Source organism: Zerene cesonia, chromosome 20 (genome assembly GCF_012273895.1).
Source record: "Zerene cesonia ecotype Mississippi chromosome 20, Zerene_cesonia_1.1, whole genome shotgun sequence".
Lineage (NCBI taxonomy): Eukaryota > Metazoa > Arthropoda > Insecta > Lepidoptera > Pieridae > Zerene > Zerene cesonia.
The window spans coordinates 957,356-980,872 of NC_052121.1; the positions used below are offsets into that span (position 1 = coordinate 957,356).

The following is a 23,517-nucleotide window of genomic DNA, read 5'->3' on the forward strand; positions in this document are numbered from 1 at the left end:
GTATTTTAAAATTGTAAACAGAACATCGCATCGCATGAGCATATTCAAATATTTAAAATGCCTTTTAAATATTTGAACGTGAAAATCATAAATTCGGAAAAATATCCATAGCAATAGTTATATTCAAAGACAAAATAATACTTTTATAGATGAGTTCAATTATAAATGAAGTAAATTACGTGTTTTACGTGTATTATCTGTGGCTATAGGTATGTATTTAAATTCAGAGACGGCCGACGGTTTAATTTTCTCCTTTTGTAGAAAATGCAAATATTCTTGCTGGTTTAGTACGGCTTACACAATCAAACTTTTTACATTGGTGTTTATTATGATAAAACCCTTCCCTAAATTGAAAATTGATTGAACTTAATTGAATTAAATATCATCACAAAATTTCTGATTTATGGCGGATCGTTTTGAACGGATCGAATTTTAATATCTAAACACATCACATCTATATCTTAAGTTAAGTTTTTGTAACCTACCAATATTGTGAGGGCTGAATAAATAAATAGAATTCGTCACTTTTACATTCATCTAATAAATAATTGTAACCGAACCTTAATAAGTTCATGAAAAACATTTCGTAAAACGCTAAGAAACATAAAAAACGTTCATAAACAAAATACGTTTCATATCTATGAATCCATAGTAATCAACATTGCGTTCGATTTACAATAAAAGCGTAATGTCATAGATGTATATTGCAGAGGTACTAGCTATCTTAGTGTTATATTATCTGTGGCAGAGGCGTATAGAGCATTATACTGACTTTATGAGGTCATTACCATCATAAGACACTTTTTCTGAAGTCGCGTGTCGTTCCACTGATTGCACAATGCTCATACAACATAAATAATTACATCACATTACGGTCAAAGGTAAATACCATTGACCTGGCACGCGCCAGGAAAAAGCTTACCTCGCTTCAGCGTTCAATAAGAACTGGACATAGCTCCCTGCTCTATTCATTTTTTGTTTTGTATAGTGCTTTGTTGCTCATGTGAATTATTGATTTGATTTTCTTATCAACTATTCGTATATATTATCTACAACCACAGATATCATAATTCTATTGCTACAACTAATAAGTATAGTAGTATGTTATCTGTGCTACAACTAAGTATAATCTATTATAAGTACTTAAGAAATGAATACGTTCATAATACATAATAAAATATCATATCTTTCAGTGGATTATCGAAATCGATAGATCAAGTTCTAATGTGTTGATTAAAAATAAGCAAAAATATTGAATCTCGTAAAATAAAAACAAACATAAACATTTATTTAATAAAAATCGTACAAATATCGTAAAAGTAAACTAGTAGCGTATAAATCATTCCATAGGACATGCGTTGGGATTAACCTCTCGTACATTCTTTATCTTCACAGTAGCAATCTTTCGGTGGATCTGAAATATGATTTTTCATATAGGAAAATAATTCATAATCGACTTATTTTGTATTATCAGGTGCCCAGTATTGTACTGGGCACCTGATAACTGGGCACATAACATAATAATATATCGATATAAGATCTTTTAAACAAAGATGTTACACATAAATAAGATAAGTAATAAACGAGTGCCAAATAAAAACAATTAAATAATTTCATCTGAATAATGAGCGAAGCTTTATTCCTAATTACAAAAGTCCTAAATTTACTTAATTGCTCGAAATTGACTTAAAACATCGATTTAACCTGTGAGATTCAATACAAAAAAATAAAACGACTATCATTTAATTAATTTAAAATGTACAAGGGGTGTTCAAAGTAGCCACGAGTAGGCCTAGTATATGCTAAATACCTTTTTACTAATAAACAAAATGCTTGCATGACTCATTTCAGTAATTTTTTGTGCTTTATACGATTTATCAAATACCCATATTTATAGTACCTTCAGTCAGATCATCATTATAATACAGCAGTAGATCAGGTATATGCAGGTTCTCGGGCAACGCCACGTCATTGAAGACCTCCCTTTCATCAGGTACCCCATTTTGCTCTAGGGTCTTATCATAATTCAATGGCTTATTCATGTACCGCCAAGTGTATGAGAGCATGTGGGAATTGTGGGGGAGGTACCGCATCATGATCTGGTATAGCGTCTCTTCGGAGCATACCTCAAGTGTTACTGATGTACCTGAATGTTGGGGCTTTATTATATAGAGTACATGCCTTTAGTAAAAGCGGTTAGTGTCAGCCGAGGTTCTCTGTCCATGTTTATTCTTACGAATGGATTAAGGAAACTTATGTCATTCCATGTAACTTATGAAGCTACCTATGACGAAGAATGATAACGTATTACAATAAATCGTTCTGTTTTCGGGTTTTAGTTTTGATTTTTAGTACATTTATATTTGTTAATTTGCTATTATATTAAAAATTGCCATAATAAAAAAGAAACAAGGTTCTTTAAAGTCTGTGCTAAATAATAAATTCGTTTTTACTACTACCAGTCAAAATATTCGTAATTCTAATGGGGCGTGTCTTCGCAGTGACCTTCCCAACCACGTTTCCGTCATTCAACCACCAGGGTCGACAGCTGCAAGGGGGCCGCCACCTAGTGGACGGTACCACGGGCTGCCTGTGTCCTGGGCCGTGCACGTGAAAGGGGGTGCTTGTCCCCACTATAGGGTGCGTGTAGTGTATCCAGTCGTCACCTTTGAACCAGTGGCTGACATCCTTACCGGCGTACGCTAGAATTGTCGTCGCAAGCTGCCAGAATTAGAATTATTATTACACGTGGATTGTTAATGTAGTTGGGTGCTTACTTTTTTTTAATTATAACAATGGATCACTCACGTACGGTTTTTATTGATGCCATTTTTGACTTAAGAAATGGACAACACGAATTGAGGTTTGCTGATAAATCACCTCACGCGGTATTCAGTTTGATAAGAATAACATTGAATTTTTTCTAGCAATAACAGCACTTGTGAAGGGAACACGAATAAACTATTTTAAAATTTATCTATTCATGTTAATTTTGCTAAAGATACTCTTTGACTGCCACGATTTACCCTTTTCGCGTCGCAGTAGAAGAATCCGCGTTTAAAACAGGAGCAATACTCCACGCACTCCTGCCCACAGTACCAGTTTTTCACAGCACAGGAGCAGGTCTTCGGGCACTTGCAGAGTTTTACTTGTTGCTGTAGCCACTGAGTCAGGTCTCTAACTTCGCCATTTAAGGATACCCAGCAATCTGTTGCCCTGTTATGGACCGATACTTCGGCTGGTGTGTACCATTCCTGCTTTGTGTAAATCATCCTGAAGGGTGTTTGGAAAAACTCTTTATAATTTATTAGCTAAAAGCTTATATAAATTATGTACAAGAAATTAAACCCACCGAACACACAGGCAAAAACAAACAAAACAATAGTGTTACAAAAAAGATACGTATGTCAATTAAGTGTCAATATGAGGCCTCAAAAAGCAATCATTCAATAGTTTAAAGCGGTTTTACTAACCGTAACTAAACAGCTACTGGGTAGCTTATTTTATATAAGAACGGACAACCGACCTAGTGGGCCACCTAATGAAGCGATTTCCACCGTCCATGAGCATTCACAAAGCTAGAGTAAGCTAGCAACCCTGCAACTGGTTTTCCTTTTTAAATACATATAAAATAACCTCGAATCTGTTTAGCTAATTGTTATTCGAATTAAGGATGTTTGATTTTTAACAACCATAATATTGAATGGACCTAATAAGTTATATGTAATAATTGGAAGACAAAATAGATGAAGTTTTCTAATTAACATTACTTCTTTTCAAAATCGCTTTAATAGTTTTACCGCCGTTGAGCTAGATTATTTATAAATCAATTGATACTTAATTTTTATTCAAAATATTTAAAAGATGAATATTTACCATTTAAATTATGTGGAAATAAATAAATAATTAATTAAACATTTTTGGGATTAGCATAATTTAATGACGCCTACATGTATATGTTGAGCAACGCTGAAATATACAGATTTGAGTCTTTATCTTTATATAATTAGTATTATAAAAATTTTCCTGAACATGGTTTCAAAAAATGGCGCAGTCTCACTGTTCTTTCTTTATATTTACGCCAAATTATAGAAAATTGATTGCGTCTTTTCAATATCGTGCATAATCGTGCGCCACAAAACATTCATTCATTTTTATTATCTATTCGTGCACAGTCTTGCAATCGTATGTTCTATTTATTAAACGCCATTAAAACACCGATATAAATTTGTATTTATTTATTATACTCATAATAATTATACAAAATCAAATCACACCCCAATCCTAGGTACACTTTCACATCAAAGTAGTACCATTGTCACATACGAAATTAGATCCCGTAACACCTACACATTTATCGCTCGAAATATATAAGATCATTTCAGCAATTTCATCAGGATTTGATATTCTGTTCAGGGCGGTTTTTATGTTTGTTAAGTTAGATAAAATGTCAGCTGGAACATTCGCAATTTCCAGAATATCCGTATAGACTGGTCCCGGACTAAGGGAATTGACTCTAACTCCATGTGGAGCTAGTTCAACAGCAGTCGCTTTCGTGAATTGGTTTAGGCCAGCCTTTGAAACTGCGTACGCGGTAATGATGGGAATTTTAGGTGTTTCACTCCCAGATATACTCGAAATCATTATAATATTACCTTTTGTTTTGATGATGTGAGGCGCAGCGAGCGAAGTTACATTCATGATTCCTCGTAAATTAACATTTATTACCTCATCGTAAGATTTCATTAAATTCCCGTCAAGGATGCATCCAAAACGTAATATGCCAGCGTTGTTGATGAGTATGTCTATTTTACCAAATTTCTTGACGGTTTCATCAACGGCAGCAAATGCTCCACTGTCTTTCGATATATCTGCATTGATAATTAACGGAGATTTACCGAGTTTCTTGCATTCTTCATCGACTTTTTGTAATTTCTTTTCATTACGACCAACGATAGCAACGTCAGCTCCCTGTTTGCAGAATTGTTTGGCTGTGGCTGCTCCAATACCTGAGCTACCACCGATAACCAACACAACTTTATTTGTAAAACTCATAACGTCTGGTTCGTATGAAATATAATTAATAACAACGTGTAGAAACGCGATGTGAATGTTGATATAGAATTTTGTGCTGTAGATAGCATTGACTGGTTGACCCTACGTCCAGATATTTAATTTAGTATTATGCTGTTATCATATCAGGTAACTGTGTCAGATAAATGCGTTGTTGATGGTCTATAAAACATCAAGATTTATATACTTTACTTTGTAATTATCTAACAAGTACTAGTATTTATGGATATTGTACTATGATTTATATTTATGGATAGCCTTGTACGGGAATATATTTGTTATCTGACCCGGCAAATATCGTTTCGATGTATGTATCTACTATTTTATAAAATTTATGCGTTTTCATAATGCTAACTTCCATTACAAATATATTCTAACCATTATGTTGGATATTTTTAATCCAGGAAGTAATCCAGGAGTGATATTTAACCAATTTCTTCTCTTGTACTTCCTCGTTTGAACGTAACTCAAATTTACATTTATTGTGTCATCATCATCATCATCAGCCCATATATGTTCCCACTGCTGGGACACAGGCCTCCTATGAGGGTTTAGGCCATAATCCACCACGCTGGCCAAGTGCGGGTTGGCAGATGTCGCATGTCGTCGGACTTTTTTGATTCTTGGACATGCCGGTTTCCTCACGATGTTTTCTTTCACCGTTTTAAGCAGTGGTGATGTTATCCACATGTGCAGATAAATTTAAAATCAATTTATTTCCTGCACGCTCGCCCCGGTTTCGAACCTCGACTTATCGATTTTGAAGTCCGAGGTTCTCACCACTGAGCCACCACTGCTTTTTGCATTTATTATATTATACATTTATTGTGTAGTAACTTAAAATTTCATATAATATAATCTAGGGGTAATAATGTAATTTTGTTCTAGTATTTCAATATTCATTTAAATTTCTGCGCCTGCTCAAAAAATAATAATTATACTCTTTCATCAAGCATATTCTAATCGTTTTTATTCAGGAGTATATAAATTATTGAAATGGATTAAAATTGGCAAGTACGGTATCCTACGGTAACAATTTAAAGATATTATTATCTATTTAATTTTATTAATGTTAAGCATCGTCCTACAATAAATAACCTTAATGAACTTGTTTCTTTCATTAGATGAAAAAACATCATACATCGATATTATCTGTACTTGGGATAATTTATGTATATTTGTGGCAGAAATAATACAAAACTATGCGTACTAAAATATAAATAAAAAACATCGTTATAAATAGTGTTTATCATTTATTTCATGTCCTTCTTGCATATCATGCAATAGACTGACTTATAAAGTAAATATAAATTTAAAACATAGAAAACAATCATAATATGGGGTCTTATCACATAGCAGCCACATATGTACAACATGGAATAGGAAATCCCAAAACCATCGTGATTCATATTCGGGTCACATTTCGCAAGCATGCGCACTTACTTATCAGAATGTTTACATTCCTAGCTTTGCGTTTAATCGTGGATTCATAATTGCGTAGCAATATTTCATTTGATTTCGTTCATTTATAATCAAATAAATTCTTCATGCATACAATATCCTTCATAAATATAACAGTTTACCACTGTCGATTACGTAGTTGGAACCAGTTGCACTTCTTGCCTTATCGCTAGCCACATGTAGGATTAATTTCGCGACCTCCTCTGGATCGACAAATTTATTAACAAATGTATTAGACACAGAGTCATGTTCAAACATTTCCATGTCTATGTTTTCTAAGAAATCAGTTTTTAATATGCCCGCTGTAATCGTATTTACCCTGACTCCGTGTGGACTTAATTCCAGCGCAGTCGCTCTCGAAAAGTGGCTCAATGCTGCTTTCGACATGCAGTAAGCATTGTAATCCGTATTTATCACCTTTTCTGCCCCGATGGATGACACAAAGATGATATTTCCTTGACTTTTCATAAGGTAACGAGTCGCAAACGATGTCAAATTGACAGCACCCCGTAGATTCGTATTCATCACTTCGTCATAAGTGTCTAATATACTGCCATCTAGTAATGAACCACTTCGCAATATTGCAGCGTTGTTAACCAATACATCAATTTTGCCGAATTCGGCTATCGTTGTACTAATAATTTCTCTTGTCTCTTCTTCATCAGACACGTCGGCCTTGATTGTGAACGCCGGCCAACCTTCGGCGTCGCATTTCCGCTTGACATTTTTTAATTTTTCCTCATTTCTCCCCACCATTACCACAGCTGCCCCTTCTCGAGAAAATTGCAGAGCTGTGGCTGAACCAATACCAGAACTGGCACCAGTCACAATAACGACTTTATTAGTAAAACTCATTTTTGTCGCACCAAATTACAAGCGAGTAGAAACGTCCGCAGAGCACAGCTGTTTCTTTTGTACTGATGACCGCTATGCATTAATCGTTGCGCTTACTAACAGGATAAAAATTAACAAAATATACAGACGGGTTTTCCGTTTGATACTTACGATATGGAATTCGTCATCGTAAATATTTTTAGAAGATATGTGATATTAGAGTTTAATTATAGTTTTTGTATCTGTCCATCGAATTATTTTATAGGTGTAATTGTTAATTTTTGACAATAAATATTTGTACTTTGTATGGTATATACAGTTCAACAATTGAGTTGACAATATATTATGAACGTTGATGCGGAGAGGGCATTAGTTTCATATTATGCAATATTTAATTTATGTGTGAAATAGGTAATATAAAATTTATTTGTAGGTAAAATAGTTCCTATTGTATTCTATCAAATGCTTATAATATAGGCCATTGACGTATGTCATACGGCAAAGGATGTAATTTAATAATAATTCTTAACAAAAAACTAAACCACCTACGAATTGTCAGAACTAGGCCAATACACACACATGGCAAGCATTAGCTTTTAATTAAAAAAAAAATTAAAAATCGGTTCACTCAGAAAAAAATATAAAGGTTACTAACATTAAAAATAAAATAAATGCAGTCTAATTGATAACCTCCTACTGTGGAGACGTCGGACGAAAATAACTTATAATTCTTATAGTTTCTGAAATTTATCCGTAATTTTATAAAAACTACTGCATAACATTCAAAAAATAGAAATATGGCAATTATCATAATAAAATTGGAGAAATGTAATTAAAGTTTCGGATAATTAAAAAAAAAACCGTCATTATATGCTTACTCTCTCGAATACATTTTATCAAAATGTGTTTATATTGCTGAGGAACAGACGGAAAACGTGTCTACTACACATATACTAAATATGATGTACCAGCAAAAAAAATAGACATAAGGAAAACTAACTTAACCTGTAAATGTAATCTATAAAACAAAAAAATTAGCATAATATTTAATTTTAACACGGATTAAACGAATAAAATGATAAGCTGTTCTACCAAATTCCTCACTCTCATTATTTATTGATCTTCAGAAGGTAACCGTTATCAGCTACATATTCAGAGCCAGTTATGCCCACAGCTTTGTCACTGGCTAGGAACAATATAATGTTTGCAATCTCGATAGGCTGTGACACTCTATTCAACGGCATTTCTCCGGACAAATCTTCAAATGACATGTCCGTCACTCCAGCATTCTCCAAGAGGTCTGTCACGACTGGCCCTGGACTTACTATATTAACTCTTACACCGTGACTCGCCAATTCACGTGCAGTGCATCGAGAAAAGAAATTCAACGCTGCTTTTGACGTATGATATGGTGTATAATTTGGTAAAGCGGGCAATGCTGTGGCGGCTACACTCGAAATGTTAATAATATTACCCTTTGTTACTATTAAGTGTGGCGCTGTCAACATTGTAGCGTGAATATAGGCACGGACGTTGACGTTCATTGTATAGTCGTATGCTTCTAATATATTACCTTCTAGAACGGAGGCAAATTTCATAATGGCTGCATTGTTAACGAGCACGTCCAGTCGTTTAAATTTATCTATAACAGCGTCTATTACTCCTTTCATTTCATCATCAACTCCTATATCTGCTTTTATGACGAGAGGTTTTGGTCCAACTTTTGCGCATTGTTCACTCACTTTCTTTAGTTTATCTTCCTTTCTTCCAACGATTGCAACGTTAGCCCCTTCTTTAGCGAATTCAATAGCTGTTGTGGCTCCAATACCTGAACTAGCTCCTGTTACTAACACAACTTTATTTTTGAAACTCATTTTTAAATACGAAGTGAGTATAATGTCGAAGGCTGAAACTGATAGATACAGTACCTAAAAGTAAGTTCGTTTATATATCTTGTTTTAATTGCACTTCAGTTGTAATCTACTGTAAATAATTGAAAACATGCAATTAATCAATAGTAGATAGCTAATAAGAGTGTTTCTTTAAGTACCTGCTTGTTACTGATAATAAAACCCGTAATGTTAATTAACATGCTAAAATAACACTTACATGTAACAATTATGATACGGTATTACTAGCTGGTGGTGGTCTACTGTGGTAGTGGTGGTCTATAGTAGTAGTAGTGGTAGCCGAGCACGCTTCGGCACGAATTGGGCCAGTTCGCACCGGGGAAGTACCGCACCCCCACAGAAGACCGGCGTGAAATAGTATATTGCTGTGTTGTGTGAGGCGTATGGTCTGCAAACGATCTTACGCCTCTCTAAATATTCATGGGCGGTGGTAGCGCTTACCATCAGGCGACCCAACTCCATAAAAAAACTGGAATAAATATTGAGCTCATCAAATATAAAAACGCGGTCTCTTCAATTTGAGACTTTAGGTAATATGTAAAATTTAAATTAACAATAACTAAATTTACTACTATATCAAAAAGAGAGTATATATAAAACACATGAGGTAATTGCAAGGAACGAATAATTAAGAACAGTTGTTATCTCGTGTTTGGTTTCACGCGAGTATTATACATTTAGAAATTAAAAACTTTTCAACGGATTTTAAACGCGATTTTCTCCCCGTGACCACGCTCGCTGTAAAGTGTTCGAAACGTCGGGTTAATAATATAATGAATAAATCGCGTTTAAAATCCGTTGAAAAGTTTTTAATTTCTAGTTGTTATCTCATTGCATTTAAACACAAGAAAACTTGAAAATTTATAAGATAAATAAAATGACAGTAACTTTTGTTCATATATTATATAATGTGTAGTGTTTGTACAATGGTACAAACACAGATTCCAAATATTAGAAAACGTTATCAGCATTTTAGTTTCGCTCCATTATCACAAACGTAATTAGAACCCGTTATACTTTTCGCTTTCTCACTCGCCAGATACATTATAAGTTCAGCTATTTCTTCCGGTTCTGCAACTTTATTGAGCACCGTTAAAGGTATGGCGTCATCCCATGATGCTTTGACTCCAGAGTTTTCCATCATGTCAGTCCTAACAGGGCCTGGGCTAACTGAGTTCACTCGTACACCAGTTGGCGCTAGTTCCAAAGCAGCTGCTCGGGTAAAATGATCGACGCCAGCCTTTGAAATTAGGTACGACAATATACATGGTATCGCTGGTAGAGAAGAGCCACCCGAACTTGATACGTTTACTATATTGCCTCCACTTTTGATCAAGTAAGGTACCGCAAGATGCGTCGCGTATACCTGTGCGCGTAGATTTGTACGCATTATTTCGTCGTAACAGTTCATAAGATTTTCATCTAGAATACTAGCGTATCGACCTATCCCAGCATTGTTCACTAGGACGTCTAGGTTTCCAAACGTATCTATAGTGTCCTTTATCAGACTTCTTACTTCGTTGTCGTTGGATATATCGGCTTTTATCACCAGAGGTTTCGTGGGACATTTTTGTGCAACTTTCTTCAGTTTTTCTTCATTTCTACCAACCATGGCGACTTTAGCACCTTCCTTGGCAAATAGGATTGAAGTAGCGGCACCTATACCAGAACTGGCACCAGTGACAATAACAACTTTGTTAAGGAAACTCATGATTGCAAAGCTATCAACAAAATAGAACTGAATCAAAATGTCATTGCATGTGAGATATCTCGTATTGACGCAACTGTGGCTCCATGCAATTTACAGTTCTTTGTTTCGTAAACATATGGTAAACATAAGTGAATAACTCCTAATTGCATTTCTACAATTTTGTGAAAAATTCTGTTGAGAATATTATTACTGGTCCATTGTATCATAATCATAAATAAAGTAGTATTTGTAATGTTCTGTAGTTTCCATTAATTAGTAATTAGCCTAAGGATCCGTCTAGAAGAAATATTTCTCATATTATATATACGCGGTGACCAGATAGGGAGAATAAAGCAAAATAAAACGTACATGTTTGACTTCATCTTTATATAATAAACAAGTCTATGTTATAAAATTCAAGCTATGATAAATTGTAACAATAATTTCTTCAGAATTGCTTATTCGTGAGGTTAAATAAAATGTGTTTGTCTATATAACAATTATTTTACGACATTTAGTTTTGCGACAGTCGTTTAACAAATTTTACGCATGAATACTTATTTAACGCAAGGTATAATATAATTGTAACAAATTAACAACTGGTACTTAATTGAAGATAGTCATATAATAAGGAACTGTAGACAAATTAGCAAATCATTTAAGAGGCGCTACATAGATGTTCATTCATAGGTATATACAAAGGCAGTACCAAGTATAAGGCATGTAATTGATACCATTATTACAATCCCGCAGTAATATATAATAATAATAAATAATTGTGTCTCCGGATGTCTGGACGTATACGTGAGAGAATACAATACAAGTATAACCCAAGGATTATAATATTTCAGTAGCATTTAAATTGTTACTTTCACGCTGAATAGACAAATGACAAACTTCCATTACTTTTTCTTTTTCATATTTTTTTATTTTATATTTAGTTTGCACATGCTTTCTAAAATGCTAAGAAATTTTCTAATAGAAATTACATATTTTCAATTACTATGTACAGGTTATAAAATAAGGTTTTTTACCCGCCGACCATGTTTTAACAAAATACTTTTTTATAGAAAAAACAACGAAGAAATTGTTTTCATTTGGTTAAATTTAAGAATCTGGAGGTCAACTACCTTCCTATCCCCAGACCTCAAGATTCTCAAATGGAGAAATGACAACAATTTCTTCGTTTTCGGAACGTCGGTCGATACAAATTGTATAAACAATCGAATACCAGTTTTTTTACATATAAAATTAGCTCATTATCATTTACAAGTTAATTTAACAATTAAAATACACTGAAAATAATTAATAAAGGGAGTTGTTGATTTTTGACGAAAGAAATAAATAATTTTGGTATCAACAACAAACAGAAGCATGCATAAAAATTATTAGTAAACCGACAAAATCAGCAATTCAGAACACTTGCAGTGCAGATTCAGTGTTACCATAAACAAAATATAAATACGAAATCAAAACACAACTAAAAAACATACTGAACTGTATTTAATTTCTATAATACATCCTCGTGATATCAAACAGAAAATCTCTCAAACAAAAATTCTTCTGTCAATATTGCCTCGCGTTTCCATAATGTCGTAAACTGCCCCTATTTGCCCCATGCCCCTTACCCCGTTAAGTGTCAAGAGGGCTGCACATGTGGGGCTTGTGAGAGGTGTTTGACGATGTCGACCCAATCCCACCCGCGCGGTTTCTCCCCCCCACGACCCATTTCCGCGCGGTCCCACGCCCTCCTCTTCTGTGCTTTGCTTAACTGTTCTTTCTTTTCTGGTTTCTTTGTATCCGCCTGAAGATTGAATAAATAATAAGTGAATATTACATTAAAGATACTGCTATAAACACTTTCTCATACATAATGAATAATGAAAATTAACATATAAAATTATTGAAAAAGATGAAATTTCTGATATCAGTAACAAATAGTTGAACAACATACAACAAAACTGAGTCTGTACTCTCTCTCTCTCTCTCTCAAGAGTCAGTACATTGAGAACATTTAAAAAATCTGATGGGGTTTTAAAGAGTACATGGATCAAGGTTCACAACATAGATCAATATGGATCCAGCTAATATAATATATAATTCTGTTTTGGATTTTGTTCCCATGTTAGTTGTTACTTGATCATTTTTAATATAACATTATAATAGTGCTCCCCTATACAAATCAGCAAGCTATATTATATACATTACTTAATAGAGATTCAATTTGAATAGTAACAAAATTTCTAAAGTTTTTTTTTTGTATGCACTAATCTCAGGAAGCATATGTACATAATCCTTGAGTGTATAGTATACACCTACCAATAATATAGAATGATTACTCACAGGATCAGGATCACAGATTGCAATCTTTTCAACTCTAGCAGTTATAACCTCATCAGTCTGTTCCGCCAATATTTCCGAAACTTTCTCCTTGAGGTATTCAAACAGTGTATATGTCATAGCACAGCCAATCCACTGATCAGCTTCTGCATTTAATAAATTTAAAATGTTCTCTTTCACTGATGGCAGTCTGGAATTATTAAAAAAATATATAGAAGAAAGTAAAAATAAAACAAATCTACCATTTGTTTGCTAAAATATTATACCTGTAGATGAAAATAGTATTAGTCCCTAGTAAATGTTTTTACAATCATTGTTCTTACTAGTCAAACTATGGAAACATAATTTAATTAATGATTTGTATGGTTCCCAACTATTCTAACCTAACCATTTAATTTTCCAATTACATTATTTTTTAAAGAGCTTACATATATGCACTGACATAAAAACAAAATCAATTAACTTATACATAATTGTTATTTCTAAAATTGTCTGAGTGTTTGCTTCCAATAAAATTACACCTTTCAAAAAACCTAGGAACTAGAAAAAATAAACATTGATTACTCACAAGTGTTGATTGTAGAATATTTCCAGATTAAAATTAGGTTTCTCCGTTGGATAAGTGGGTCCCCAGGATATCTCAACAATGAAGGATTTCTCACCGTCTTTATACTGAAATAATGTAAAAGAAACATTTTCAGTTTTACATTAAATTAAAGAAAATTTACATAGCATGTGCATGGGGGGGTGGGGGGATGGCACAATAAGATTAATGTTAATAAAATTGGAAAGTAGTATCTGTAATATCACATTGTATTCGCAAGTTTGTTGACCTTATACGTCAAATCTAACACTTATTTTATAGCAAATAATTTTGAAATGCATAAGTTACCCTTCAGCCTGGGGCCCCATATCATTGATACAGCTGATACAGCTTTAGTTACATTCCTGTATATGACAGACTAACAAAATATTCTCATTTATAAAGTTTCACCATAAACAAAAGTAAATTCAGACCTTATATTGATAAGTTTTATCATTTAACTGCTTGAAATTATCATCTCCTTCATAAATAGATTTTAAAACCTCAACTTCCTCAGCCTGCTGCTCAGCATCATCAGACATTATTAACAAGAATCTGGAAAAAGTCCTTGTACATAGAATATTTTAAACACAATGCAAACATAAAAATATAAGATGTATCTAAATAAGGCATAGTATATGTATGCATGAATGCATAATTTTGCAAGAAATACTTGTCTTAAAGTCGAGGCGAGTAAAAAAAGTATCTCTCATCAGTCTTTAAGTAGCATATTTAGTTTTTTTATTGTGTGTGAATTTATGAGAATTTCAACACACACACGATCAAACAACACACACAAAATTTAAAATAGAAATTACGATGAATGTTCAAATTATAGGTTGTTTATACTTACAAGAGTGAGAAAAAGGGAGACTGTATTTTTTGCACTTGTTTAAAACCTATACGATATTTTATAATTTTTATTATAATTATCTAAATTTTAATTGAAACATCAATTGTTTTATTTTAGTGAAATGTAAACGATAAAACAAACCGTGAAAGAACAGCTGTATATTGACGTTTGACAGCAATCCCTATCCTTGGTAGTTGGTATTTTTCTTTGCTTTCCTTCATAGATTTGACGTTATTGTTGGTTGGTTTTATATTTTTTTCATAGAAGACTAGAAAGGTGGTAGTTAGTAATGTACATTTTGGTTTTTTAAAAAATCATGAAGTCTAGAATTTTATAAATAAAAATCGTTTATTTAGCAAAAATAAATAGATTTAACACAAATCAAACACTTTATGATTGACTAGCTGTGCTCCGCGGTTTCACCAGCGTAAGTCCGTATCCCCTGGGAATATCGGGATAAAAAGCCTTGCCTATATGTTATTCCAGTTGTCCAGCTGTCTACGGTACCAAATTTCATTCCAATCGGCTCAGTAATTTTTGCGTGAAAGAGCAACAAACACACACAAAACCCTTACAAAGTTTCGCATTTGTAATATTATGTCAGTCTGAGTTGCATTGCAATTTATTACAATTATTTTCTTAATCAATTTTTTTACCAAATATGTACAACTTTCATCATATTAACTTAAAAATAAAAGTAGGTAAACATTAAATATAACTTTTTTGATATGGTAACCTGTCGCTCAAATACGTTGGACTTGTCATATTATTCAATTCAAATCTGAAATCCGCGAACATTGTGTTCAATGATAAAGTACTAGAATAAATTAAATAGTAATAAAGTATATTAAAATATGAATATTCAAAAGAGCGAGTCCAAAGAAAATAGACCTCCAATTGTTGGGCGATCTCTAGTGCCGTCTACAAGTACACCGATGATTCAAGCGACAACAGATGGTTTCAAAGTACCAACACTGCCTGTAAGTCGACCCCTCGCTCACAATAACAAAGCAACAGTAGCAGGAGAACCTGTAAAACCTGAAGGAAAGAAAGAGGAGAAAAAGAAGCAATGGACTATAGCGGATTTTGACTTAGGACGACCACTGGGCAAAGGTAAATTTGGAAATGTTTACTTAGCTAGAGAGAAAGAATCGCACTACGTAGTTGCTCTAAAAGTATTGTTCAAAAGTCAAATTCACGATTCGGAAATAGAACATCAAGTGCGTCGCGAAGTTGAAATACAATGTCGCCTTCGACATCCCAATATACTGCGAATGTACGGTTACTTCCATGACGAAAAACGCATATACTTTATCTTGGAATACGCGAAACATGGTGCTTTGTACAAATTATTGAAGGAACGCGGGCGTTTCGATGATAGAACTGCAGCTATATATGTAAGAGATTTAACCAAAGCCCTTATTTATTGCCATTCCAAAAAAGTTATACATAGGGATTTGAAACCTGAGAATTTATTAATTGGCCACAACTGGGAGCTGAAGATAGCTGATTTTGGTTGGTCTGTGCACTCTCCATCTTCTAGACGTATGACATTATGTGGCACTTTGGATTATTTATCACCTGAAATGATAGATGGGAAACCACATAGCTATGCAGTGGATATTTGGAGTTTGGGAGTGTTATGCTACGAGTTATTAGTTGGTTTACCTCCATTTGACGCTAAGGATTCTCACCAAACATATAAAAAGATACGCTATGTCATAATAAAATATCCAGAATTTGTCTCCGAGAAAGCTAAAGACTTGATGGGAAAATTATTAGTGATTAATCCAGAACAAAGGCTACCGCTAGCAAGTGTTCTCCAGCATCCATGGATCATAGAAAATGCCCCTGAAGGTGCAACAGCACCTGCTTTCAATCCTGAACCAAAACAATTGTAGTGTTAATTTTATAAAGTGTCCTTGTTGCTCTAATAATGGTATTTTTATATGACAGAACCATTGAACAAATTTTATCAAACTTTGTAATACTTAATGCATTATTTAAATGTGAAATGTGTAATAAGATTTGATGTTTATTGTATTCTATAAAGATATGTTAGTCTAATTTTAATTATGGTTATATGATAAAAAAACACTAATGCATATTCAGTTAAATAGTATATTTAGTAATGACTTTAGTCAATACATTCCTCTATATTTCATGGTGCCACTTAATGTTTGGAAAAGACTTAAAAAATGACTGACAAAATATTTATTTCTAAACAATCATGTAAAATAATTTTAATAATAAATTAGTTATAACAAATCAATGCTTTTTGTTCTTGGTCTTATAATATTCATCTAAAAAGTATTTATCAAATTGTGGGTCTCGTTTTACGATGCAATTCCAATGAATGAATTCACCTATAAGGCACAAAAGGCTCAATGAATATCCAATGGCCAAAGCAATGAAAGCACAGTATAATTTTTTCAGATTTATCAAAGCTTTGATTTCTTCTTCACTAGTGTCTAAGGATCTTATTTTGTACATGGCATCATTAAGCCATTTCTCCACCAGACCCACTTCAACAATACGACGTAAATATATATCAGCTAGAGGCTTTAAAGGTGAATTTTTATGAAAACCTATAGAAATCGGTGTGTTAACCACACAATCGGACATAATATGAAGACTCCTTTCCATGCCTGTTCTATTTACCATTCCAGTGCCATTCATCGTCGAATTATCGTCTTGGATGTGCATGTTCACATTTCTTCGTTTAACGCTGAGGTATTTAAGAAAATTGGCGCTATCGTAGTATGCGAAAACGCCCTGAGCGATTCTTTCAGCGGCTTCATCGGGATCGTTAATACTTTCGAATTTCTCTCCAATTTTCTGGCCTTTCTCATCTAAGGATTGTTGAAAGAAATTCTTAGTTTCGCTGCCCCAGCCACCACAAGGGAGCTTGCTATCGACTAATTCTTTTAAGGTGTCTATAGTGACTCTAGGTGCTGGGTTGGCTAGAATGGCTGTCATACTCGCTCTGTACGATACTACTAATAAAATACAATATAACCAGTACCATCCGGTCAAAAGCCGTATCGACCAGCCCGTTGGCAGCTTAGGCAGTGAAACGACGAGTAACATTCCATATGTATAAAGAATGCTATTTGTAATTTCGCCGAACAAATATAACCCGACTGGTTTTGCATCTGCAAACATTAGACGTGTCAGTTAGCGATCAAATGCGTCAGGACTACCTGAAAGCCTGTTTTTAATGAGTAAATTTGCATTCAATGTTTTCCTATACGCATACGAGTTAAAAGATTGAAAACGAACTTGAAACGTTGAAACCTTTCTAACGAACAGGTACACAAAATACATAGTTCAACGAATATTAAGAAACTGAAAAATCGGTACGTCCATTAATTACGTGAGGGGATTTTTTGAAATATTTCGATTAAAGACTTCGAGATTTGATTCAACCCTCTAAAAATCTATTCTAATTTTTAATTACGTTAGTTGTTCAGTAAGTACTTGCAAAAATGCTCAATACTTTTTATGACGACTAGCTAAGATTAGTATTTACGACGTATAAACAAACTACTGTATTCCCTGCGGAATTCGGAATATATAGTAAAAATTGGTGTACTCGAAAAAAATAATACATAGGTTTCTCCTACAAATAAGGAGTAAATTGGAGAGCTATCGCCTTTCTGATTTTATAAATCACTTTCTAAAGGAATTAATCTGCGATAATACTAATTGTATCCTTGTTAGAGAACTCAAAAGAATGGGGTATTTACCACTAAAATTTTCTTTGTTTTGTAAATTTCTTGATTGCTCCTTGAAATCTAACAAGTCCAAGTAATAATAGGCTAAGCCGAAAAAGATCGATCCTGTTACTAATAGTACCAGGAGTACGGCGATCCACATGTACAATCTAGAAAAAAATATATGTACCTATGTATTAAAAGTCCCAGTATAAGTATGTAGTCTCTTATAATGGTTTAGTCCCTATAATAAATTGAATTATAAACTCATTCCTCCACTTAGTGGGGAGGGGGCAGATGCATTTCGGTGATCGTTTTTATTTTATTAGAAAAAAAAAATTGGTCTGCGCTCTATGCAGTATGCACCGCTAGTGGCAGAGAATGCTTTTCAAGAGTGACAAGATTACTTGCTTTAAATGGGTTGCACCAGTCTCCAAATAATAATATTTGTGGCCTCCGCAGACACTCCATTTGAAGTAGGTACATACTTAATATGTTGGTGATGTAGAGGTATATATTCTATTTAATTTTGAATTAATTTCTTCAATGAGTAAGGAGGTATAAATAAAAATTAAAGAATTTTTCCCAAATGAAATGATTTCCACTTTCCAAACATTGATATCATACATATTATATCTTTAATCAGAAATCGTTTGAATGAAAACTTACTTAAAAGGCAAGATGAGTGTTTTCCAAGAATTGTCAGTCAGCGCTTCAGGCGTAAGGAACGTCCAACATTGCGATGTGTAGGGTATACTTAAGTCGGTTAAATCCAAATGGTATGGTGTGTACTGCAGATTGGCTAGTGCTAAATCCGCTTTACCATTCACTATTTCACCGAGAAGACCGGAAAAAGAACCATTGGCCAGCTTTTCACCCCATTTATGGAAGTCTGCGTGAATTGCTTGGTATAATTTCGGTTTGAAATTCATCTTTTGTGACAATGTGTTGAGGATCTGTAAAGATTATTACTTATATAACTTTGAATTGATAATAGGTAATTCGAATTCGAAGAGAATAGGTAATTCGAAAAGATAACTCGACTTGGAAGTAGTGTGGGTTAGCTATTTTTGTAAAACATTTGTTAATGGAATTACTGTCAACAAGGCTCAGCTGTTTTGCTGGTTAGTGGCAAACAGACAGATTATTTTATAAGCTTTAAGCTACGAAAAAAAATAAGAAGTCTAATAAGATTCAACGTCTTATTCACTGTTTTGGACCTTATTGAGGCTAATAATTATGGATTTACCATATAACAGAACTTACTTCCACTTCAACACCGCTGATTTTGTTCGTTTCATTTGTTTTCACTACCGTCACGGAGGGGACATGCTCTAAATACACCACGTTTAAAATCTCACCATTTAAATTGCTTGTCTTATCTACGAACAAGTTTCTTCCATAGTGGAACCTACCATTTCTCCAAATATCGACCCTTTGCGATATAAAAACCTCTTTTATCGGATTAGGAAATGGTATGGTAGTTAAATCGAACCATGCTTTGCTCTTAAATTTGCCAATGACTTTCTTATGGTGCTTTATGAAAATAACGTTGACTATTCGCTTCCAAAGGTAGTGGAAATCGCTGTGAAATAGTCTTATGTCGTGGAGCATTATGTACATGGCTCTGGTATCAAGCAGGCGGTATCTATATAAAAGAAATTAACGATTTTAGTTATAGTTAGTAGCTTGTTTGTCTTATACAGTTACGCAGTTGGAAAGTATAGTATTCCTTGAAATTCGTTATGCAGAAATAATTTGTCGTCTTTTTAATGGACTTGGAAAAAAGAGGTTATCAAATCGACTAGTTTTTTAGCTTTGTAACCTCAGAAGTTTTGACTGGCTGAACCGATTTTGATTATTCTTTAGAGCTAGTTCTGACAATTTGGCGCTTTAGTTTTTTATTTGTTTAAAATAATATTAATTTCATAAAAATTCTTGTTTACTCTCGATACAGTATTGTTTGAATTGAAAATAAAGTGGTGACTGATTGCACACCAAATCAACTATCTATGTTGTAAAACCTTACCTATCCCCAAATGTTAGCAACCTCGTAGCTTGCAAACCGTTCGCTAATATAATTAAATAAACATTGCAGCCATCTTTTTTCGCTTCTCGTATAGATTCTAGCGTATGAAAGTTCGGTGAGAGCAAATCTTCACGCTCTTCTACAACAATCTTTAAACATTTTTTAATAAATAATTTGTTATAACAGTTAAATATTTTTTTTATTTTTGGTGATTTGTAAATACGAAATATTTTTATTTGTTAAAACATTAAAATCTTTTTTGATTTGAATGGTTTAAAATGAAATAAGTTTTGTAACCGATTTTATCTTCTATTTTTTAATAGGTAATATCTTAACAAATAGCCCAAACTACACTAAGAAAGAATTGTGATGAATTCCATCCCCAAGGGATAAAATATTTATATATAAATGGGGGTGAAAGTTTGTACCATGAAAGAATATTTTGATTTTTGACCACGCGGATGAAGCGGCAACAGCTACTTACACAGTTCACAATAAAATTTGTATTTACCGTCACAAAAGCCATTGGAAAAGTTTTCTTAAACAGCCCTCCTTCAAACACGTTCAAGTAAACGGTGTCGGTGAATGCGGCGACGCATGAAACATCTTCTTTCCTCGCTATGTGATTTAATATATCGATGATAACATACTGTAAATCTGTCTTTACTTTTAACTCTTTTATAATTGGCCCAATATCTGCAGATACACTGTTAAAAAAGACATATACGTCACATACCGATTGCAATGAAATTTGGTACGTATACAGCTGGACAACTGGAATAACATATAGGCTTTTTATCTCGATATTCCTGCGGGATACGGACTTACGCAGGTAACGTTACCGCGGGGCGCAGCTAGTACAAGTATAAACAAAAAAATATATATTATCAAATTTACTTTACCTAATTAGTAATATGGCAATTATATTTTTTTAAAATAAAACGAGAAATATTCAAAAAATCCACACTCCCGTACGTAGTATAAGATAGTAGAAAGGCTTGTTTCCTTATTTTAAGTAGAATAATGTCTATTCATGCTACCCCTATTATTTAATAATTACCGGAACACAGCAGTATACAAGTATCCCAAGATAAAAATAGACAATATTCACCGAATTATTTTAGTGAAAAAAAGTTGTAACTTACAAGCTAACCCCAATCCCAAGCAGTACGAATGCTGTTATTCGAAGCATGGTTTAAAAAGAAATAGCTCTTGTAGCTTGTCTTGTGATTGACAGCTTTCGTTTAGTATGTAAATGAATGGAAGTCTGACATTTAATCTAAATGCATGTTACTTTCTTATTGGACCAATTATTTCATTAATTATTTATAAAACGATCCCCTTTTTCTGTTAAGGGTTGCTTTTTTCACTTTTCAATCATGTTCCTATATTCGGTTTGTCTGACAGAGATAGCTTCTAAACGATAAGGTTTTTACTGATTTCAACAAAAGATTGCCTTTTTACTGATTTCAACCGTTTCTTATCCCACTATCTAGTCCCTTTATAAACTAATTTAAAATGAAAGCACGTACATTCTTAGTATCGATGCCATTAACTGCTTATCAGGTTGCCTGGAAGAGATAATTTTGTAGCAATAAGGCCGTCTCTTGTACAAAATATTTGTCACTAATTACTTTGTATAAGGTTTACATGTTAATTTTTAGACTATAAAAAAATATTTAAAGACTAAGGAAAACATATAATATGAAAACATTAAAGAGCTGTATTTGTATATTTTATTACATAAACCCTTGTATTCAGTATAAAAGTGTAAAATATTCCCAACAATTACATATAACTTATAATTAACCATTTAACATACAAAATGTAAATATCACATAAACAGAAAGACATAACAAATAAAGCCATTCATAAATAATGCATAATATCTTAATAGCATAATATCTTTCAAAATATTCAATAATTTTTATTTATTTTGATTTGTACATCATACACTGAGTTGCTTAATCGCACCATACTAGCTTAATTCCTTTTCTTGAATACATTTAATTTATTTCTGTTTTACATGTGTCCATAATTAATTATTTGCCTTCTTCCTACCTCTTGTATTTGCAACATAAACAGCCCTATATATATGAGGATAAAATTGTTAGAATCGACACTTATATGTCTATATGCATTTTTTAAAAACCAGTCTTCAATTCCCTATTGAATGTTATAAATATCCCATGGAAGATGGGGTTAATTTCTCTTAATAATATATTTTAATTTTGTTTTAATGTCACTTATTATAGCTTAGATGTAACATAATTCTGCCAATACACGACATCCTTCCACCACTCCGGTCGCGTCATGGACCCGGGGTATGTGATCACTTTGTTTTGTATGTGTTTGTATGCCTGGAACAAAAAAAAAAAACAGGTTTTTTATGTATTTTGAAACGATTTCTTCGACATCTACTAGTGTTAGACTCTTTAATATTGTTCAAAGTCCTTTCTTCGTGCTATTTATGTTATAAAAAACTATATTTCTGTGGCTATGAGCCACGAAATTACCATAATCGTAACATGAATGTACATTCTATTTCTGTGACAAGCTGGAGCATACAAAATAACAAAATCTAGCACACTTGAGTATTTCCATAGCCCCTGTTTTTTTAATAATCAAAGAAAATCAAAAAAACGTTTCTCCACCGCTAAAATTGAAAACATTACAGGACGTTTTTTTTTTGCTATCGTCTAATCTACGAATTCCAATGTGTTTCCGACATTTAACATCTCGGCCTCCCCTGCTAAAGCAGAGTTACTTTAGGCTAAAGTCTTTAGCATTTCAAATGTCATTAAGGCTACCTGTCCGTCCGCCATCCCGAGCACGGAGTTGAGGCACCAGTCGGGCGGCGCCAGCGCGTCGGCCAGCCGCACCGCCTGCGCGGCCGCGCGCGCGCTCTGCCGCAGCACGCCCTCGCGCAGCTGCAGCCCCTGCTCGCCGCTGAAGTAGCCGCCCTGGCGCACGGGAATATACTCCTTAATGGTATTGGAATAAGGTACATCGCGGGTGAAGAAACCGC

General features: G+C 33.7%; 9 protein-coding genes across 10 annotated transcripts in view; 1 reads left to right on the top strand and 8 right to left on the bottom strand.

Moving 5' to 3' along the window:
• Positions 1-1,364: 1,364 nt before the first annotated feature.
• On the bottom strand, positions 1,365-3,272 carry LOC119834817 (cytochrome b5 domain-containing protein 1-like). Its single transcript, XM_038359326.1, has 4 exons — positions 3,027-3,272; positions 2,460-2,721; positions 1,901-2,146; positions 1,365-1,414 (listed from the first exon to the last, which is right to left on the bottom strand). Exons 1-4 carry the CDS (start codon positions 3,270-3,272, stop codon positions 1,365-1,367), a joined length of 804 nt encoding a protein of 267 aa, XP_038215254.1.
• A 974-nt stretch (positions 3,273-4,246) lies between these two features.
• On the bottom strand, positions 4,247-5,055 carry LOC119835210 (oxidoreductase UcpA-like). The gene has a single exon (XM_038359911.1). It carries the CDS (start codon positions 5,053-5,055, stop codon positions 4,297-4,299), a length of 759 nt encoding a protein of 252 aa, XP_038215839.1. The 3' UTR covers positions 4,247-4,296.
• A 1,251-nt stretch (positions 5,056-6,306) lies between these two features.
• On the bottom strand, positions 6,307-7,473 carry LOC119835264 (3-oxoacyl-[acyl-carrier-protein] reductase FabG-like). The gene has a single exon (XM_038359987.1). It carries the CDS (start codon positions 7,387-7,389, stop codon positions 6,637-6,639), a length of 753 nt encoding a protein of 250 aa, XP_038215915.1. The 5' UTR covers positions 7,390-7,473; the 3' UTR covers positions 6,307-6,636.
• Positions 7,474-8,477: 1,004 nt separating this feature from the next.
• LOC119834818 (uncharacterized oxidoreductase MexAM1_META1p0182-like) lies at positions 8,478-9,242 on the bottom strand. Its single transcript, XM_038359327.1, has one exon. The coding sequence runs from the start codon at positions 9,240-9,242 to the stop codon at positions 8,478-8,480; it is 765 nt and encodes a 254-aa protein (XP_038215255.1).
• A 1,000-nt stretch (positions 9,243-10,242) lies between these two features.
• LOC119834819 (3-oxoacyl-[acyl-carrier-protein] reductase FabG-like) lies at positions 10,243-10,989 on the bottom strand. The gene has a single exon (XM_038359329.1). It carries the CDS (start codon positions 10,987-10,989, stop codon positions 10,243-10,245), a length of 747 nt encoding a protein of 248 aa, XP_038215257.1.
• A 1,460-nt stretch (positions 10,990-12,449) lies between these two features.
• On the bottom strand, positions 12,450-14,964 carry LOC119835289 (RWD domain-containing protein 4). Of its 2 annotated transcripts, none has more exons than XM_038360021.1 (5): positions 14,886-14,964; positions 14,326-14,446; positions 13,877-13,980; positions 13,312-13,498; positions 12,450-12,772 (listed from the first exon to the last, which is right to left on the bottom strand). In XM_038360021.1, the coding sequence occupies exons 2-5, from the start codon at positions 14,431-14,433 to the stop codon at positions 12,608-12,610; spliced, it is 564 nt and encodes a 187-aa protein (XP_038215949.1). In that variant the 5' UTR covers positions 14,434-14,446; positions 14,886-14,964; the 3' UTR covers positions 12,450-12,607. The 2 variants fall into 2 exon arrangements, with proteins under 2 accessions (XP_038215949.1, XP_038215951.1); XM_038360023.1 differs by having other exon boundaries at positions 14,745-14,926.
• Positions 14,965-15,495: 531 nt separating this feature from the next.
• On the top strand, positions 15,496-16,722 carry LOC119834988 (serine/threonine-protein kinase Aurora-1). The gene has a single exon (XM_038359567.1). It carries the CDS (start codon positions 15,599-15,601, stop codon positions 16,643-16,645), a length of 1,047 nt encoding a protein of 348 aa, XP_038215495.1. The 5' UTR covers positions 15,496-15,598; the 3' UTR covers positions 16,646-16,722.
• Positions 16,723-16,834: 112 nt separating this feature from the next.
• LOC119834820 (glutamate receptor ionotropic, delta-1) lies at positions 16,835-21,681 on the bottom strand. Its single transcript, XM_038359330.1, has 8 exons — positions 21,635-21,681; positions 21,001-21,196; positions 20,490-20,638; positions 19,727-20,108; positions 19,130-19,416; positions 18,494-18,630; positions 18,108-18,134; positions 16,835-17,899 (listed from the first exon to the last, which is right to left on the bottom strand). The coding sequence occupies exons 1-8, from the start codon at positions 21,679-21,681 to the stop codon at positions 17,013-17,015; spliced, it is 2,112 nt and encodes a 703-aa protein (XP_038215258.1). The 3' UTR covers positions 16,835-17,012.
• Positions 21,682-22,636: 955 nt separating this feature from the next.
• LOC119835041 (peroxisomal acyl-coenzyme A oxidase 3-like) overlaps positions 22,637-23,517 on the bottom strand; it is a 13,900-nt gene continuing 13,019 nt past the window's right edge. The window contains exons 12-13 of the mRNA XM_038359635.1: positions 23,300-23,452; positions 22,637-22,849 (exon numbers count right to left, since the gene is read on the bottom strand). Coding sequence (XP_038215563.1) covers positions 22,739-22,849; positions 23,300-23,452 — 264 coding nt within the window. The 3' untranslated portion in view covers positions 22,637-22,738. The remainder of the gene's footprint in view (positions 22,850-23,299; positions 23,453-23,517) is intronic.

What these genes read in the sequence shown, in the direction of transcription:
- LOC119835289 (XM_038360021.1), bottom strand. Translation starts at nt 14,433, where the DNA reads ATGTCTGATGATGCTGAGCAGCAGGCTGAGGAAGTTGAGGTTTTAAAA. An exon ending in ATAAAACTTATCAATATAAG is followed by an intron (nt 13,981 to 14,325) that starts GTCTGAATTTAC and finishes ACATTATTTCAG; the next exon opens with TATAAAGACGGTGAGAAATC. An exon ending in ATATTCTACAATCAACACTT is followed by an intron (nt 13,499 to 13,876) that starts GTGAGTAATCAA and finishes TAATAATTCCAG; the next exon opens with ACTGCCATCAGTGAAAGAGA.
- LOC119835210 (XM_038359911.1), bottom strand. Translation starts at nt 5,055, where the DNA reads ATGAGTTTTACAAATAAAGTTGTGTTGGTTATCGGTGGTAGCTCAGGT.
- LOC119834819 (XM_038359329.1), bottom strand. Translation starts at nt 10,989, where the DNA reads ATGAGTTTCCTTAACAAAGTTGTTATTGTCACTGGTGCCAGTTCTGGT.
- LOC119835264 (XM_038359987.1), bottom strand. Translation starts at nt 7,389, where the DNA reads ATGAGTTTTACTAATAAAGTCGTTATTGTGACTGGTGCCAGTTCTGGT.
- LOC119834820 (XM_038359330.1), bottom strand. Translation starts at nt 21,681, where the DNA reads ATGCTTCGAATAACAGCATTCGTACTGCTTGGGATTGGGGTTAGCTT. An exon ending in CTTGGGATTGGGGTTAGCTT is followed by an intron (nt 21,197 to 21,634) that starts GTAAGTTACAAC and finishes CTTTTTTAACAG; the next exon opens with TGTATCTGCAGATATTGGGC. An exon ending in TTCCAATGGCTTTTGTGACG is followed by an intron (nt 20,639 to 21,000) that starts GTAAATACAAAT and finishes AAATGTTTAAAG; the next exon opens with ATTGTTGTAGAAGAGCGTGA.
- LOC119834817 (XM_038359326.1), bottom strand. Translation starts at nt 3,272, where the DNA reads ATGATTTACACAAAGCAGGAATGGTACACACCAGCCGAAGTATCGGTC. An exon ending in TCTACTGCGACGCGAAAAGG is followed by an intron (nt 2,722 to 3,026) that starts GTAAATCGTGGC and finishes TAATTCTGGCAG; the next exon opens with CTTGCGACGACAATTCTAGC. An exon ending in AATTACGAATATTTTGACTG is followed by an intron (nt 2,147 to 2,459) that starts GTAGTAGTAAAA and finishes CCCAACATTCAG; the next exon opens with GTACATCAGTAACACTTGAG.
- LOC119834818 (XM_038359327.1), bottom strand. Translation starts at nt 9,242, where the DNA reads ATGAGTTTCAAAAATAAAGTTGTGTTAGTAACAGGAGCTAGTTCAGGT.
- LOC119834988 (XM_038359567.1), top strand. Translation starts at nt 15,599, where the DNA reads ATGAATATTCAAAAGAGCGAGTCCAAAGAAAATAGACCTCCAATTGTT.